Source organism: Boleophthalmus pectinirostris, unplaced genomic scaffold (assembly GCF_026225935.1).
Source record: "Boleophthalmus pectinirostris isolate CB_2022bp ecotype Guang Dong unplaced genomic scaffold, ASM2622593v1 HiC_scaffold_2, whole genome shotgun sequence".
Lineage (NCBI taxonomy): Eukaryota > Metazoa > Chordata > Actinopteri > Gobiiformes > Gobiidae > Boleophthalmus > Boleophthalmus pectinirostris.
In genome coordinates this window covers 14,882,928-14,900,016 of record NW_026571152.1, presented here as the reverse complement: position 1 = coordinate 14,900,016, position 17,089 = coordinate 14,882,928, and the positions used below count along the sequence as shown (strand labels likewise).

General features: G+C 37.8%; 1 protein-coding gene across 1 annotated transcript in view; it reads left to right on the top strand.

Annotated features, from left to right (window-relative positions):
- iqsec3b (IQ motif and Sec7 domain ArfGEF 3b) overlaps window positions 1-17,089 on the top strand; it is a 66,488-nt gene that overhangs the window by 7,325 nt on the left and 42,074 nt on the right. The window contains exon 3 of the mRNA XM_020934754.2: window positions 7,083-7,160. Coding sequence (XP_020790413.2) covers window positions 7,083-7,160 — 78 coding nt within the window. The remainder of the gene's footprint in view (window positions 1-7,082; window positions 7,161-17,089) is intronic.

Below are 17,089 nucleotides of genomic sequence, written 5' to 3'. Positions count from 1 at the left end.
CCAAACTGACTGCAAGATTCATTGAATCACAATTTGAATGGACTCAATTAGCAAACTGTAAAGGCAGCAGTTTTTGAAGTACCATAATTTTCTCTGCAAACAACAAAATATTCTGTCTTATTCTGCATAAAAACTGCTCACCCTGAAGCTATACCAACATGTTATTCTTGTATTACTTTGTCAGCTCATATTTCTTTTTGTCAATTTGTCAATACTCTTGGACACATTTTAAAATGTGAATGGAATCTTAATATATAAATTATAATCATATAATCTAATCTAGCTGCAATTGCAGTGCTTGACAAAAAAGAAAAAAGAAAAAGGCAATTAGATATTCTAAAGCATTCAGTCCTATCCCATATTGTAAATGGGTCAACTCAAAACATAAGATTACTAAATGAGATCTGATAGTTTAACTATTCAAATTTCAAACAATACTTTGGATTCTGCGTGCAGTATACTGTTCTTATGTGCAATGCTGGCTGAGGAGCTGAGAATTTACTGTCAAGAAAAAAGAAAAAGAAAAACTTGTGAAAGCCTTACAAAATTCCCCTGTATCTCCCGCAAACCTTTTCCATAGTGTGGCTGTGAAATATAGATTACAAATTCAGGTATGGGTAGTTTTCGTCTTTTATGTATTTATGTAAACAGGAAGAGGGGAACCAGAGGAAGAGAGATGGCTACATACATTCAAAAGAGTAGGATCATAAAGAGAGAGAGATGGGGGGGTGGCTTTGGGCCAGCTCCGTCCTCACTTCTTCTATTCTGCAGAACACAGAGCCACTGCAGACCCCCGGAGCGCTGCTGGGATCAGAAATAACCAGCTACCCGGCTCATCTCCTCACGCACAGTTGGGCTGAGAAGTTTACAAAAAACACTGAATTGCATTTTTTCAGATAAATAAACATACTGTATTTTCAGAATTTATGTTGATGCACGTTCACATTTGACAGAAGACAGATGCTTAACTGTTACAAGTATTTCAGAAGCGTGTTTGTAGAGTTCTAAAATAGTCATACCAACTTAAAAACAATCTCATCTGATCTTGGAAGCTAAGCAGGGTTGGTCATGGTTAGTACTGTGATGGGAGACAGCTGGGAATACCAACCATCTTACTGTTGTTGTGTCCTCAGGCAAGACATCCACCTTGACTAGTTTGTGGTCTGTGAGTGAGTAATTGGTGGCAAGGCAACTAAGGGTGGAGAGAATAATCCAGTGTCAAGTTTAATAAATGATATTATAATGAAATACAGGGATAGCAACATTTATTTTTCTGCAGCAGACAGTCCGTTACCTACTGATTTGTTTTTCTGCGTGAATATAGACCAAAATGTGCGAATTTGTTCTTATATTGGTATGGAAAATTTCTCCTATTTTTCGCTCCATCCATTTTGGCTGTCTTTTTACAGACTAGATTAGACACCAAGAGCCGATACCACTATAACTGCACTACGTCCTAATCTGATGCTCACGGCTCGCCTCTCAGCTAAGCAGTGAGTGCTGAGCAGAGAGGAATTGAACATCAAGAAGCACATTAACTATAACATTAAGCTCAGCTTTAAACACATGTGATTGTCACGTGACAATATTTAGAACTCTTCAAGGTTTTAATAGTTCAAAAAGGATATCAGCACAGTGCTTGTGTTTAAATAGTAGCACGTGATTCTTTGTTTGTGCATGCATTGTGACTTATTACACTGTACAGAATACAGCGGGTTCAGCACAGTCTGCAAAGACAGAGTAGTGAAAATTTAAAACAGCACTTCAAATAACTATTCCAGTGTAAAGGTAGGCTATACTATAAAAATCATATGAAAAGAATTAGATTTACCACTGTGATGTGACCTTAAAAATAATGCATGGTATCAGTATTGTCAAACTCTCAAAATGATATACTTAAACTCATACTCATTTTGAAAAAAGTGGTATTTGTACATCCCTAAGATTGGTGAGTTCAACTAGACAAAGAAGAGCAAAAAAGCTGCAGAGGTGATTGAATTGGCATTTTTAAATGATTTAAAAACATAATTTTTGGAATGTTAAGAAAGGTGCCTAATAAATAAAATGTATTATTATTATTATTATTATTATTATTATTATTATTATGAAAAGTGTAAAGTGCCCTAATTTTTTAAAAATAGACAGTGATATCAGCCATACTAGCAAGACAAATATCATTATTGGCTGAAAAATTCTCTATTAGACCTCGTTTGAGTTTCCTTTTATTATTGAAAGTGTGAGAGTGTTTTGCTTGCCTTTGGTCAATGCTAATATATGCCTAAATAATTGGTGTCCTGCAGCATTACCTGATATAACCTTTAAAATCTTGTCCGTGTTAATTTTCTAGCCCTAGCCTCTTTCGTGAAAACCGCTGACACCAAACAGGAGCAGGAGTGAGAGAGGGACTATGTTGTGTTGAAATATTCACTTGGACTCGTGTTAGGAAGCTGGCTGCGTGTCTACTGCAGATGGATACATACGTGACGCATTTGGGATCCTCTCCTCTGCTCGTGCATATGGCCGTTGGACAGGCTTGTTACATTTTACATATATGTTTTCTGACCTTTGCTGGGAATCTGTGCACCCCTCACGTGAAAGACAATAGCAGGGCAAAAGGATCCGGATGTTGACAGGTGATAAATAAAAGAGGACGATGCATTTTTAAAACAGGCGAATGGAAGGAAAGCTGTTGGATACACAGCAGTGCCAGAGGGAATTGGCTGGTGGTAACTTGGAATTGAAATGGCAAATACGGATAACCAGTTTGCTTATTTAAGAATTCAATACAAATAAAAGATGCAGATTATTATAGATTATTTTGTTAGAATATGCACTCAGTCCATTCAATTTAGATTTTTATCTGCTAGAGGATGGCAGATCTGTGCTTTTTCCTTCAACTAGTGATGGTACCTACTGTGCAGAAGAAAGTAATCAAGAGTGTTTCTCAAACTGTGACGTGTGCACCAATGGTGGTATGCAGGTTTCCTCTGGTGGTAGGTTGTGCCCTCTGCAGTTTGACTATTCCTTTTATTTAGAGACCAATCTATTCATGTTTTGCTCTCTTTTGGATGAATCTATTGAGAACATGGTTTAGTCTCATAGTAGCCATAGTAAACCTGGTTTAGTCTCATTATAGACCATCTTAAGGCATAATTCATGCCATATATTGTTCAGATTTAGATCTGGCAGTACTCAGAAAGCCAGACACTAGTAGACAAGGATTTAGCATGTGCTGCAAAAATGTAGTTTCTTTAAATCTCCATGCATATCCCTACCTAACCCATATCTCAAGATCTCATCCTCTCTTGCTTTAATCATGCTTATGTCTTTTCATATAAATGGATGATATTGCTCAATCAAAACATATTTGCTCAGTATTGTATGTAATTATGAATACAAAATATTAATACATTTGTACACTAACTTGAAGATAATCCACACTGGCATTGCTCATTGATTATGTGCTTCGCCACTCCTAGGCAGCTTGTGTTAGGGCAACTTGATATCACATTCTTTAATCATAATTTTGAATTGAAATCACAATTATTCAAACAATTATTCACAGAGAGAGAGTGTGGTGCATCAGCATGCTTATAATTAAGAGAATTAACAGATCAAATTAAAGTGAAACATATCTTGCACAAAGGCTGTTATAAACATGCTAGAAAAGCTCCACCCATGGGCCACTTTTTTACTCAAAGAAACATACACATAGAACACTTCAGAGTTCATGTCAATAATTGCCTTAACTATGTGATTGTAATTATTTGGTGTGTTAATGTCGGTTTATCAGTTAATCTGATTAGACAAACAGGGAGCCACATGCACATCACCATGCGTGACTAGCTACTAAAAGTCATAAAAAAATAGCAGATACTAATCAATACTAAAACTAGTATCAAAGCTAGATCACATAGAAAAACGATGGACCTTTCCTAAATAGTTTTACTATGATCTTGATCTATATTAAAGTAGGACTAAACACTTAAACTCCACCCACAGCCACAAGTATCCACACAGCAGATGCTGCCCCTAGAGCCCATTGTTTGTAGAAATGCGTGAAAGAAATCAGGGCAGTCTTGTGCAATGTCACATAGTACTTGAAATCGCAGAGGCCATTAAGGCAGCACACACTCAGATTTAGACATTTTTACCAGAAAGCTGCAATATTTATGGTGTGTACAATTTCTTTGTAAAAGTGTTAAGAATTTGGGGTATTTTTGTTGTAATACAATAAGATTTGAGCTGTAGAGGGTTGAATAACTAACTTCTTTAGCTAATTATTGGTTCATTCTATTTATTTGTTCAGCTCAAGCTTCTTGAATAAACCCGTGTATTTAAAATTTGACTGGGATTACAGTGAACTATATCAGTACACATAGACTAGTATACACCCATGGATACACAGGATATAAGACCACATGGTAATATGAACGCAAGTACTATGATTTAATGCTGAAAATGACATTCTGTTGTCTAAATCATTGTGGTATTGGAATCGAGTTTGATACTTTAGCATTGTGACAACTCTAGGACATTCTAGTAGTTGCATGCAAAAAGTATTACACATATGATGAGTTCACCTATCACATAAGCATGTCAAATGTAGTCTATGCGAGATTACAAACCTTGGGAGTAAAGAAACCCATGCAAGACTAAGCATAAGCTTTAAAACGTGGGGTTAAATCAGTGCTCATCGGAGCCGGGTAGTGTAAAACAAGTGTAGTCCGGCTGTGCTCTAATCAGGACACAAACACTTTCTAAGCTTTCTGTGCCTTAGTCTGACCTACATAGAGTCTGCAGGCCCATCAGAGCCTGTGTGTAAACAGAGAAGGAAGAAATAATCCACAGGAATCTAATGCAGTGCCCAGGAAGATGAGATGGTGAGGGGGGGTTAAACATGAGAGGGAATGCACAGGCTAACAGATACTACACATGAGAAAAGGAGACATCATGCAGTTAGTCTTATATTTTGATAGTGGTTTATTATAACTAATAACCTAATGGAGCAGGATGCAAATAATTTAAACATGAAGATTTTTTGGGGTAAAGATGAGGAGCTGGGGAGGCTGAAAAGGTTTATGGTTCTGCTGAAGGAGATGGGGCAGAAGAGAGTTGTGGCCCTTAGCTGAAACATCATTTTGAAGGTAGGGAGAGAGGCTGCATAATATGACCTGAGAGGTTGAGAGGCAAAAGTAGCATTATGGGAATAAAGAATAATAGCATAAAATACATGGCTTTTATATTTAGGAACATCGTCCAAAATCACTGACCATGTTTATATGTTTAATCTTACTTTTCACTTATGACATAGTTGTTTTTGCATAAGATCCTTATGATTTTGAGAGCTTTTACTAGTGTCATGCCCCCTTTTAGTCAGTTAATAGATTCTCAGGGTAAGAATTTCCTTAGTCTAATATAGCTCTAGACAAAACAATCCTAAAATCTATATTTTAACTCAAGTGTAACTGATAAAATAAGACTTACAAATATATGTAAAACACATGCCATGTACAATAACCAGCTTGCCTACGGTGGTGATAATGTGTATGTGTCCTCCGCAAATCTGTGCTAAAAATACCTCTGTAAATTTGTCATTTGACACTCTGATCTGTCTGATTGCATTCCTGTGGTCTTGTTAATAGGACCGTGCTAATAGACTCAACCCGGCTGGTTCAGGAGTGAAATGCTTTGAACCACACCACACTGTGAAGCCCGTATAAATAGTCGCATTAACATTCTGACTTCTGCAGATGAAAGCACAAACACTACAAAGTCCAAAAGTTTGCATCCCAACTTTGGAACCATGCCCTCAACACTGTGCAAGGAATTTTTCTAAACAGAGGATTGCGAGGCTTTTCATTTTTAGATTATCATTACCAAAACAACAATGTGCCTCTTATTTTTCCACCAATGAATATAAATACATGTGTTTTAAAGATGCACTGTGTAACTTTTCTGGAATAAAGTCTAACATGCTTGTCTCCATGGAGATATCAATGCTTTGTCTAGAATGTTCAACAGTATGGCATTAAACATATGGAGACAAGTAGATGATGTTGCACCACCAGGCCAATTTACAGGTCAGGTCTCTAGTAAGGTTGTCAAAAGTATTGAAAATCAGATACTAATTTATACTAAAACACAGGACAGAAATGAACCTTTCTTTTCCTGAATAACTGATTTTGAGCTATATCAGGACAAGAACAAGACCACATAGACTAATATACACCCATGAACCACTATTGAACTTACCATACACTAATATGAAAGAAAGTACGACAGTTTGAAACTGACATTCTATGTTGAAAGAACATGTTATTTATTTTCATTGTGGTATTGTAATTGGTATTGAGTAATGTGTCTATTCCTTAGTATCAAAATTGAGCTTGAAATTTTAGTATTTTGACAAGTTTCTGGAGAGGTGACCCTCCTCACTATACAGGTTTTAGCAATATAAACACCACAAGGAAATAATAGACAAATTTAATGCAAAACTGTGAAACATTCTCAGCAAAGCTGTAACATCTCCATGGAGATAAGCAGGCGAGTTACACTGTGTTAAAGAGTTGAATATAACTTTTGTTTTTGTGGAATCTTATAGTGGCCTTTCAGATTGCACCTCCTCTCTCCACACCTCCTGCTTTTACGGGCTGTGAACACCTACGGTAGCCCTGGAGGGACAAGCTGTTGTCTAAAAATAAACAGCAAAAATAGGTCAGACGATAAATGTGTTTTAAGATGTAGAGCTATCATCAGTTGATTATCAATGTTCAACTTTTAAATTTCTATTCTAATCTTAGGTTTTACCCATTAAACAAATATATGCCCCTTCTGTACCATGTTATGCTATAAGTATGTAATGCAATCAGACAGACAGGAGACACAAAACTGTGGTTGTGTCCTCGGAATGCTCAAGATAAGCAAGGAATAACTGACCACTGCAAAAAATTAACTAATTTTGTTTTTAACATTTGGAGATAGTAAAAATCTGATACAGCGCCTTTAGATTTTTGAACTTAGGCTCTTGGTACTGTATTACCAGTGCTTGTGTTTGACTGCAGTGCTGTTTTGTCCCACAGGAGTGAGACTGTGCTGCATCAGTTCTGTTGTCCTGCCCCGGAGCACCCCGAGGCCCCTGACTCCACTGGATCAGCAGGGTAAGAGTTCATCTCCTCCTCTCAAACCGTCCTTTTCTTTCCTTCCTACTCCTCTGTTTTTTCTGCCCCCTCTACCTTGTCCTTCCCTCCTCCCTCTCTTATCCTCTTCTCTCCCTCCTACGCCTCCTCCCTTCTCCACCCGCTCCTCTTTTTCCACCTCTCATCCTCATCTCCTCCCCTCCTCCCCCTCCTCGCTTCTTCTCCTCCCCACCTCACTTTTCCTACCTCCTCTCACCCTCCTCTCTTGCTCTCTTCTGCTCTTTGCCTTTTTCGCCTCTCCTCTCATCCTCTCCTTTTTTCCTTATTTTCTCTCCCCCTACTCGCCTCCTATGCTCCCCATCTCTCCTCCCTTTATCTTCTTCTCTTCTCTTCCTCTCCTCTTTCTCCTCTTGCTCTTCTGTCCGTGTTCTGCTGACTTACACTGTTCCCCATGGGTCATTCAGAAGAACACAGCCCCACTCCTCCAGATTACTTACACTGCAAAAATATATATGCACTTACCTTATACCTTAGAAAAGCATAATCCCTTAACTATGTATGCTATAGTGATATTTGTAGCATTTTGACACAGCAAAAAGGAGAATTCATCACTGTAATTATTGTATCAGCACATCTATTGTAGTAGTAACCGCAAGGGACCTCTGAATTTGATACATGACTTTCTCAATACAGAGAGTACAATGATATGGTGGTAATTATGTGATAATTGTTTCACATAACCTACTATATATCACTATTTGTAAAGAGAGATTTAAAATGGTTCTTTTATAGCCAATACATTATGCAGATGTAATTTTGCTAGTGAATTAAAATTTCAAGATCAACTGTCTGCTAATACGTCTTAAAGGAACTCTATGTACGATTTAGATTTTAAATTTCAAAAACATTACCTATCTTTGTCCCCAGATACAAGGTAAACATGTTCAAATTAAATAGCTTTTTCTGATAACAATTCTAATGCAGATTTATTCATATTGCAAAAAAAAAAAACATTGTTGTTTATGTTAGAATTTGGTGATTTGGTTCTCAAGATGAACCAGCAGAATGAGCTTCACATGAGTCTCTCATTTGGGTTGCCAGTTTCAGTACTGAAATCCAGTTGGTTTAAACCTAAGATGTCTCTCTCTGATCTGAATGCTCACTACCTAAACCCCAGCACTTGCAGCCAATCATGAATCAGTGCTAGTGCAGCCTCTGCATGGCATGGAGAGTCCACATGAGAATAAGACAAACTTGTATGTGTCCTCTAGCTGCAGGTTGATGCAATAGTAACCTAGCCTGATTCATCAGCCAATTTTACTTCGTGTCACTTCGTACAAACCGTCTGACGTCCTGGAATTTGTTCGCTTGATGGTAGGCGGGTACTTTTTATCATTTAACCAATCACTGCTATTTGGTAGTCACGTAGGTAATGGGGCTAATTGGTATATTAAGCTTTTCCCAAATCCCATAGGAAGAAGGGCAATAACGTCTTGATAAAACATAACATTCTCTTTGTTCCGGCTTTAAATCCTTGATCTTGGGAAATGTTGACTTGCACTTCTGGGGTTTTTGAGAATCTATTGTATTTTGATTCCTGACCTAGCCGCTGGAGAGAAATTAAATTGAGTGAAGGCACTAGGTGGCACCAGTCTGGCTACTCGTAACCCAGGTTCACTTGTAAACGTAGTACATTTTTAAAGCAATACATTTCAAGGTAAGATTGCAGGCTACATACAGTTCCTTTTATATACCACCTACCATGTTTAAATTGGATTGATTTGTGGTGATATCCCTGTTATTGTCCCATAGTGATTTGGCACACATTTATTTAACACATGATGCTCTTCCTTACACAACCCATTGAGCTGGCACTAACTCTCACGCCCATGATGGTTTTCTTCTAAATGCACCTACTCTATGTGCCCCCACAGTGCAGATGGTCCAAGCCCACATGAGCGCACATACTGTATTTGTCAGCACTGATTCACACATGAGGAGTTTGTTTACCGGTGCCGAGTCTGTTTGTGAGATACATTCAGCGTCTGCCCGTCTCCAGGGTCTCTCACCATCCTCCATGGTTACACAGGGTTAATCCAATAAGATCATCTCTCCACATTCTAGCTGCCCTCTGCCCCTCTGCTGTGTGTGCGGGCCAGGCTGTGCTGTGCTGTGCTGAGGAGATGTGGAGGTGTGAGAGCAAGACGCTTCACTCAGGATGTCTGAAGCACGGATGTACATTTTCTTCAGAAGGCACTTAAACAGACCCATGACTGAGGACTAGATTGTTGTAGCTTTAAAGGCGCACTGTGTAACTTTTCTAGTCGATTGTTGATTGCATTAAGGACACATATTATGCAAAATTATGAGCTTTTTTATCATTGTCCCCTCTTCAAATACACATCTGAAGTTGTATTTTGCTTCATTCACACTTGGCTTGTTTCATTAATCCATTAATTCAAAGTTGTCTTCACCAAACTCGGATTGTTGCATCACAGCTTAAAATATGTTCTAATCATACACAAATCCATAACACCTCTGGACTCTGCGTTCAATTTCTGTTCAAAATGAACAGCATAAGCAGTCAAGTTTCCCTTTCCCTGCTTTTCTTGTATATATTCCCATTGTTACTGATCAGATCCTTAGAAATGACTCCGGTCATAATAAGAATGCATGCTTTTCGAGGTATTAAATGAGCAATAAAAAAACACCTGTAACTGAATAAAAACAAGACAGACTATCTTTATACCATACTGTGGAACATTTCAGGTAAAGCAAGAACATCTTCATGGAAACAAGCCCTCCACAAGAAAAATTACATACTGCACATTTAAAACCTGGCAAGTAGAGATTACAGTAATGATTTAATGGAGGTAGAGTAAACACAGAGATACTGGTGGTGGTATATTTCTCCATATTGAGAAATTCAGTCTGTTGTTGAAGCTGGATATGTGACAGAATATTATACTGCATTGATAGGGAAACTACACTATTGTACCGACACCTCCAGCTCAGTCCTTGTTATCTGGCCTACATCATCAGTAGTCATTATTCTCTTGAATGGACAACGTGTTGAGTGTTCACTCCACTAGTGTTGTCACGATAGTAAAATTTCAAACTCGATATCGATACTAAGGAAAACTATGAGTTTATTAGTTTGGTCTTGTACATTTTCTGCTACAGCTCAAGATCATTCTTCAGGAATGGTTCATAACTATCTTGTAAATGTGATTTTTTTGGTATCAAAGATTGCTCAAATAAGTATCTAGTTTTGATATTTGTTTTACTATTGATTAGTATCAGATTTTTTATGCTTTTGGCAACCCTAGTCTCTGGGTGCTGTACTAATTGTAAATGCACTTCTCCTGCCTTAGACATCCTTAGACATCCATAGCTCTTGAGCTCCTTCTGTTATTCCACAAGCCTTACATTCAAACGAACAGTACCATTTAAAGGCATTTCTCTATTTGAAATTCAATGAGAAGGTCACTCGTGTCTGCCTAAGAGGGTTGTTGTGGCACACGGAAAGAGCAGAAGGATGAAGAGGAGAGGATTTCCCATGAGGAGGATTGCATGTGTGGTAGCAGGACAGAAGACAATCTGTTGTGAAGGCAGAGAGTTCCTTTGGTATCATTGGTCTATTCTAATTCTAAATTCTAATTCTAAATCTTCTCTCTACTTACGCCTATCTCTGTAACAGTATATCTCAAAAACCATTCATAAGTGATCTAGTGAAAGAAAGGTGTTTTTTGTATTGGGAATCATGGCAGTGTCCAAATGAAGGGTCATTAGGATTTAATCAAATAATCAATCAGGGTGCATTCAGCCAATTGATATATGATGCATATTTTAAGCAAAAATTGAAAAAGGAGTCAAAAAGCCTGCACTACAGGGTTTTCAGTTGACATTACAGCATTTTAGGTCAATAACTTTTAATACAGATGGGAGGAAGATAAAATATTAAAATGCAGATTTAACTGACTTGGAGCTACAGGTGAGCTGATTTATGCTGTTGTCCCTCTCAAATTACAATCATGAGCTAACTAGCATTAGCCAATAGTTTGCCCGTCACACTTGCTCTTTTTGTTGAAAATCAAACCACTAGATGTGACTGTGGACACAGGCTCCTGAAAATGTGTTGTTTAAATCCATTTTGTATTGTTTTCTATCTATCTATCTTAAACTTTTTAGCTTGCATTTGCTAACATGTGCAATTTTCAATATGTTTGACAAGTTTTAAGTTAATTAAAATTTACTAAACTAACTAAAGATACAGAGTTGTATCGACAAATGATCACTTGTTTGTCCAGTGTTTTAGCTAAAACCAATGTCCTGGCATGACTCCTATAGCTCCATTCCAGGCAGGTTGCTCATCTCTCTCTTTCTCTCCTCTCCGTCACTCTATCACGTCCAAAATGAAATATTCAAAAAGAACATCTTCTCATTCATGCCTTGTGAACATTAATTCCATGTTACAGCTCCGAGTCGAGACCAAACTGTGAAGGCTGCCTCTCTGTGCCCCCAATCCACTAATTAAGTGTCTTTAGCTCTCGTCTGCTTAAGACGTGGAGTCATTACGCCTTTCCAATCTCCTCGGCATCTCCTCGTTTGGCTTGTTCCTGTGATAACGCATGTGTGGAGGAGGTTTGTTTAGAATGTGAACACTGCCAAAGCACAGGGCAGGCAAATATGTAGGGCCCAGTAAGAAAAAAAAAAAAAAAGGTTTGGGGGTTTGCATGTGGTAGGCATGATTTAGGATTCACCAACATGCCACAATCTGGGTTGAATAAAAAGGCAGCAGGTTGATGTTGACAATTCATGTTTAAATACACAGACACACAGTGATACCTTACATTTATTCAATTACAGGTGGTTTTACAGCTCAAAAATACCAAGAAAAATAGGCACTCAGACTGATAGTGGGGTTGCCCCTCCAGATCTTACCTGTAACTGACCTGCAACTGGTCTGATTCAGTCTCCATGAAGATAGAAATGTTTAATGCCATACTGTGAAACATTTCACCACCAGAAAAATTACACAATGCACCTTTAAAGTGACAGTAAACACTAGACATTTTGTGCTACTATAACTATATGTGTACAATGGTTTAATAGCGTTATCTACTGTTCCTACAGTATTAAACCAATCAGTCATGCCCATCTGACAAGGCTCTATTCACGCTTAATTAAAACCAGGTGTTACTGATGACAAACACCTGTTTGTATGTGGCTGAATGTGAATGTGCAGATCCATGTCCACAAGTGGGATGCTTGCTGCGTGCCTTACATTTTAGGAATAAAGAAAATAGAATATAAACTCTTTATTCAGTAGCAAGATCAGACCTCAGACATAAAGACTAGTATTACGGTAGCTCCTACTAGCATTATAGAAATTATATTATGTTTAGTGTTAGATTCATATATTTTGAAATTCATGACTGTAATTTGTGTTTTAGTGAAGAAATGTTAGAGTCATCAGATCTGCTGATTAAGTAGAACCACTTGAAAAGTTTGTTGTTAACATAATGTCAGCCAGATGAGCAGAACATCCATTTTGTACAAAAATGTGAACAGAGCAGCTGCAGTGAATTTGTGATTACCAACTGTTTGTTGTACTGTTCTAAATCCATAGCTATGTGATGTTCATAGTTCACTCTCAGACCCATTTTTGCAGGTGAAACCCTCTAGTTTACTCTAGTGTAGAATGAGAGGAAGTTGAATATGGTTTCCACTGACCAACATTGCTTCTGTCTCTACTGAAGGTAACTCCACACACAGGAGCATCCTTCATCTCCTCCCCAGTTTGAAGAAAGTTGGCTTGGCACAGACTGATGACTAAGGCTGGGGAATATGGTGATACAAATTTAATTGTGAGCTTATCCATTTGACAATCTGCTATTTTAGTCATATTGTCATATTGTTATTCACCATTTCAGTATTTAAGGTAACTGCTCATAACAGACCCACTTCCTCTATTGGTCAACCTCTGTAAAGCCCGCAGTGAGTGACACCTGATTTAACCAATCATTGTGAAGCATTATTATGAAGAAAACGGCTTAATTTACTTCTTAATGGCAAGATAATGCACACAAGTACATACAAAATGTACACTGTACATGAATTGAAATGGTGATCTGACTCCTCTGTGATATACATTTTTTGCCATAATACTCACCCCTTCTGATAAGAGATGTGGCTGTGGTTTACATTTACATTAAGCCTCATCTGAAGTAAACTGTGCTTGTTGCTATATAGGACAAGAGTTGCAATACTAAAATTAAATTAATGAAAAGTTTAGGTCTTACCTGTTTCATTATGGAAAATGTTTTTTGTTTTTGTTTTTTTCTACCATTTTATAACATTCCCTCAACAACATACCTGAAGAGGCTTTATATGTCATCCTTGGATGTTTGATTAATTTAGTGCTCTCTCCAAGGCCTTATTCAAACCCTCCTTAAGGTTAGGAATAAGATTTTGTGAAATGCTCAGCCCACAAATCTATGTCGTCCATGCTTTCATATGAAAATTCTCCAGAGAGATACTTTATTGATCCCAAGTTTTTCTGCTGCAGACTGTTGCAGTTATACAGTGATACAAAACTGTGCCTAACAACTTGACAAACCTGATGCAATAAGCAGTAGTTTCATTAGCAGGATGCATGCTGATTGTGCTGTAGTAGTGCTCTGAAGGGGGAGTGACTTTGCATCTGGAGTAACGGGAGGGGAGACTCAACATCAAAAATGAAAGTGAAACTTTATAAAATATGTTTATACATTGTTTTTGGCAAATATAGCTTTCAGATAGACAGATCTAACTATGTTGGCAGTTAATTACATTTTTAACTTATACAAATCCTCACTCAAACAATATTAAATGCTACCATGGGGTATTTGTGTAAACCCTTTGTGCTATCAGTGCACGCATTAAAAGCTTACCTAATACCTGAGAGCTGTATCCAACAGCCTCATATTATATTGGCATTGTGTTTTTTTCCCAATACCTTTTATGTACGTGTGTAATCTGGCCTATCGATGCGCACTAATTCTCAGAGAGCTCCGTGAATTCCCCCCCACCCTCTCCATACCACCTCCCCTTCAGCCTGTGCTCTCCCATATCACCCTTAGCCCCATACAGTACAATGTAATCTGACAGAAGTGCTAGCATGACGTCAATCCTGTTAGCACTGTCCACATGCATTAATAGCACAGGAGCCTTCAAATCCCCTAATGTATTCTAATGTACTCTAATGTATTCGGATGCAGCCTCTGTTTTAATGGACGTTAGAAGGCAGACACTTTCTCTCTCTCTCTCTACACACACCCAGGCACGTTCTATCGCAGCTTTGGCTATTACTTCTCATTTCACAGCCATTTTCAGTGCTCTCCTCGGTTACTTTATCATTTTAAAGATAGGGACTGCAGCTCTAATCCATATTATCTGACCCAAGCCCCTGTGTGAAAAGCTCAGAACAATACAGAGTTTTAAATACTGCATTACTAAAGGTACAATGTATTTGTTTGGTGTGTGTGTCCTCAGTTTACTGAACTATAGTCAGTATTCAGATTTTGAAGATTAATCATAATCAAACCGAAATTACAATTTTAATGGATGCAATTATCAGACCGTAAAGGCTGCAGTTTTTCACATATCATAATTTCCTCCAAAAACAACAAATTCATCTGCTTAAAAAAACTACTAACCCTGCAGTTTAAATCTGTACATACATGTTGTAAAATGGGAATCTTGTATTAGTTTGTCTGTTCATAATTCTTTTTTTTTTGTCAGGTCTTCTGTACACATTTAACATGTGAACTTTGACCAGAATCCTAAAACATGATTTTAGCAATAACTAATTTAATCAGTCCAGAATATCCCCATAGACATGCAGTATCTCCTGTAGGGAGAAATTCTACCCTAGAGGGAATGAACATATTATCAGTGACAGGACCATAATTAATAATAATAAATATCAGTTTTATGTATTGCTTTTTTGGACTCTCAAAGACGCTTTACAGAGCATTATTCATTCACTCCATACCCAGTGGTGGTAAGTTACTATTGTAGCCACAGCTGCCCTGGGGCAGGCTGATGAAAGCAAGGCTGCCAATCTGTGCCATCGGCCCCTTCGACCACAACCATCACTCACACACACACCAATTTCATACTAGGCATCCAAGTACTAACCAGGCCCAGCCTTGCTTAGCTTTTGAGATTTGACAGGATCGGGCTTTGACAAGCTTATATGGCCACAGATCACTTATCCAACTTTTTCAGCCCTAACTGTGCTTCTTCATCCTCTAATAATCAATACTGACTAATATAGTGTTGTCACTATACTAACATTTTAGACTTCAATACTAAGGAATACCTATACTCAGTACAGATTCTGATACCATGATATACAATAGAATGTGGCTTTTAAATTACCATATGATCTTATAGTGTATCTGTGTAATCCTTCAGTCGTCCAGGTAAATTCCTTAGTGGTCCATGGTCATGCACTACTCTATGTGCTCTTAAACTTGTTCTGACACAACTCAAGACCATTCTAGACATTCAGGAAAGGTTCATTTCTGTCTTGTGAATGTGACTTTTTTAGAATTGATATCTGCTCAAATGAATATCTAGTTTTGATAGTTTTAATATCGCTTAGTGTCTGATTTTCAATACTTTTGACAACCCTAGACTAAAACCAGGGCTGAAAACTTTACTTTGCGGCAGTGTCCTTAACCACAATGCACCATGTCACCTTTGTGGATGGTGGATTCACTGACATCTGACAATGATTCAATTTTATTCACGTCAAAAAGATATGTAACATCCCCAATAGGGCCAGTCTAGATTACAGTAGCTGGTCCGTGACAGCATAACTTTATGATGCAGAATATTTTACTGAGCAAGCAAGGGCAACAGATGTGTCAATTGGCAGTTCAATCCCAGCTCCAATTGTTCCTGTTGTGTCCTTGGGTAAGACAGTTTACCCATCTTGCCTATACCTAAAAATGTGAATGAGTGACAGGTGATGGTCAATAGGGCTATAGACCTTTAGTCATTTAGTCCACCAAAATTTGTAGAATTGTTATTATTATTATTATATTATTTAGATTATAATGATGCTTATAGGACAACAGCAAAAAGGAGAAGTTAGTAAGTGAGTGGGTTTCTGAGTATTTGGCATTTTTGGTATTATATGTAAAAAGGCAGATTAAACTCATGATTCATGTTTAAACTGTCTTTACATATATACATAGCTTCACAGTTTGTTTGTTTTTTTCTGCATGAATAGTTATTTTTACATGAACTTGTGTCATGTAGTCTTATGAGTGCAGCTTGGGTCAGATAGAGATGCATAAGTTTTGAGAGATTTAGCTGCGCTCCCTTTTTAGTCAACTAATTGATCTGCAGTACATGCCTTTATTCCACCAAGAATTTCTTTAGTCGACTCCAGCCCTATTGGTCAGAAGGGCTCTTAGTGCAGACTGGCTGTCATGTTGGCTATTAATTTAAAAACAAAGCTTTTGCCTGAGAAGTTATCTGACTTTTGTTAAGCTTAGATGATATATTTGCTGTCTCTTCTTTGTTTGTGGGGCAATATTGAAATGAGTGACTTAAACAAACTAACAGATGTTTTGATGGAGTTTTGATGAGAAGAATCCACAATTATGATCAAAGAAAAGATGCACAGCTGTGTTTAGCCTGGAGATGTCAAAGGAAGCTACAGTCTCTTTCAGCAGTAGTCCAGCTGTCCCTCACTCCTCACACACTAACACAAAATAGACACACACACACAAAAGTTCCAGTTTTAAAGGTGGTTTGAGGTGAACTATATCATCCAGTCTTATTTATCAAGCACTTTCAGGACGTCACAATATACAGTTTTATTTAAGATTATTGTGAGAAGAAATATCACAACAAGAGGTCTCCATGGTCTATGTTTCAGAGGGGGTACT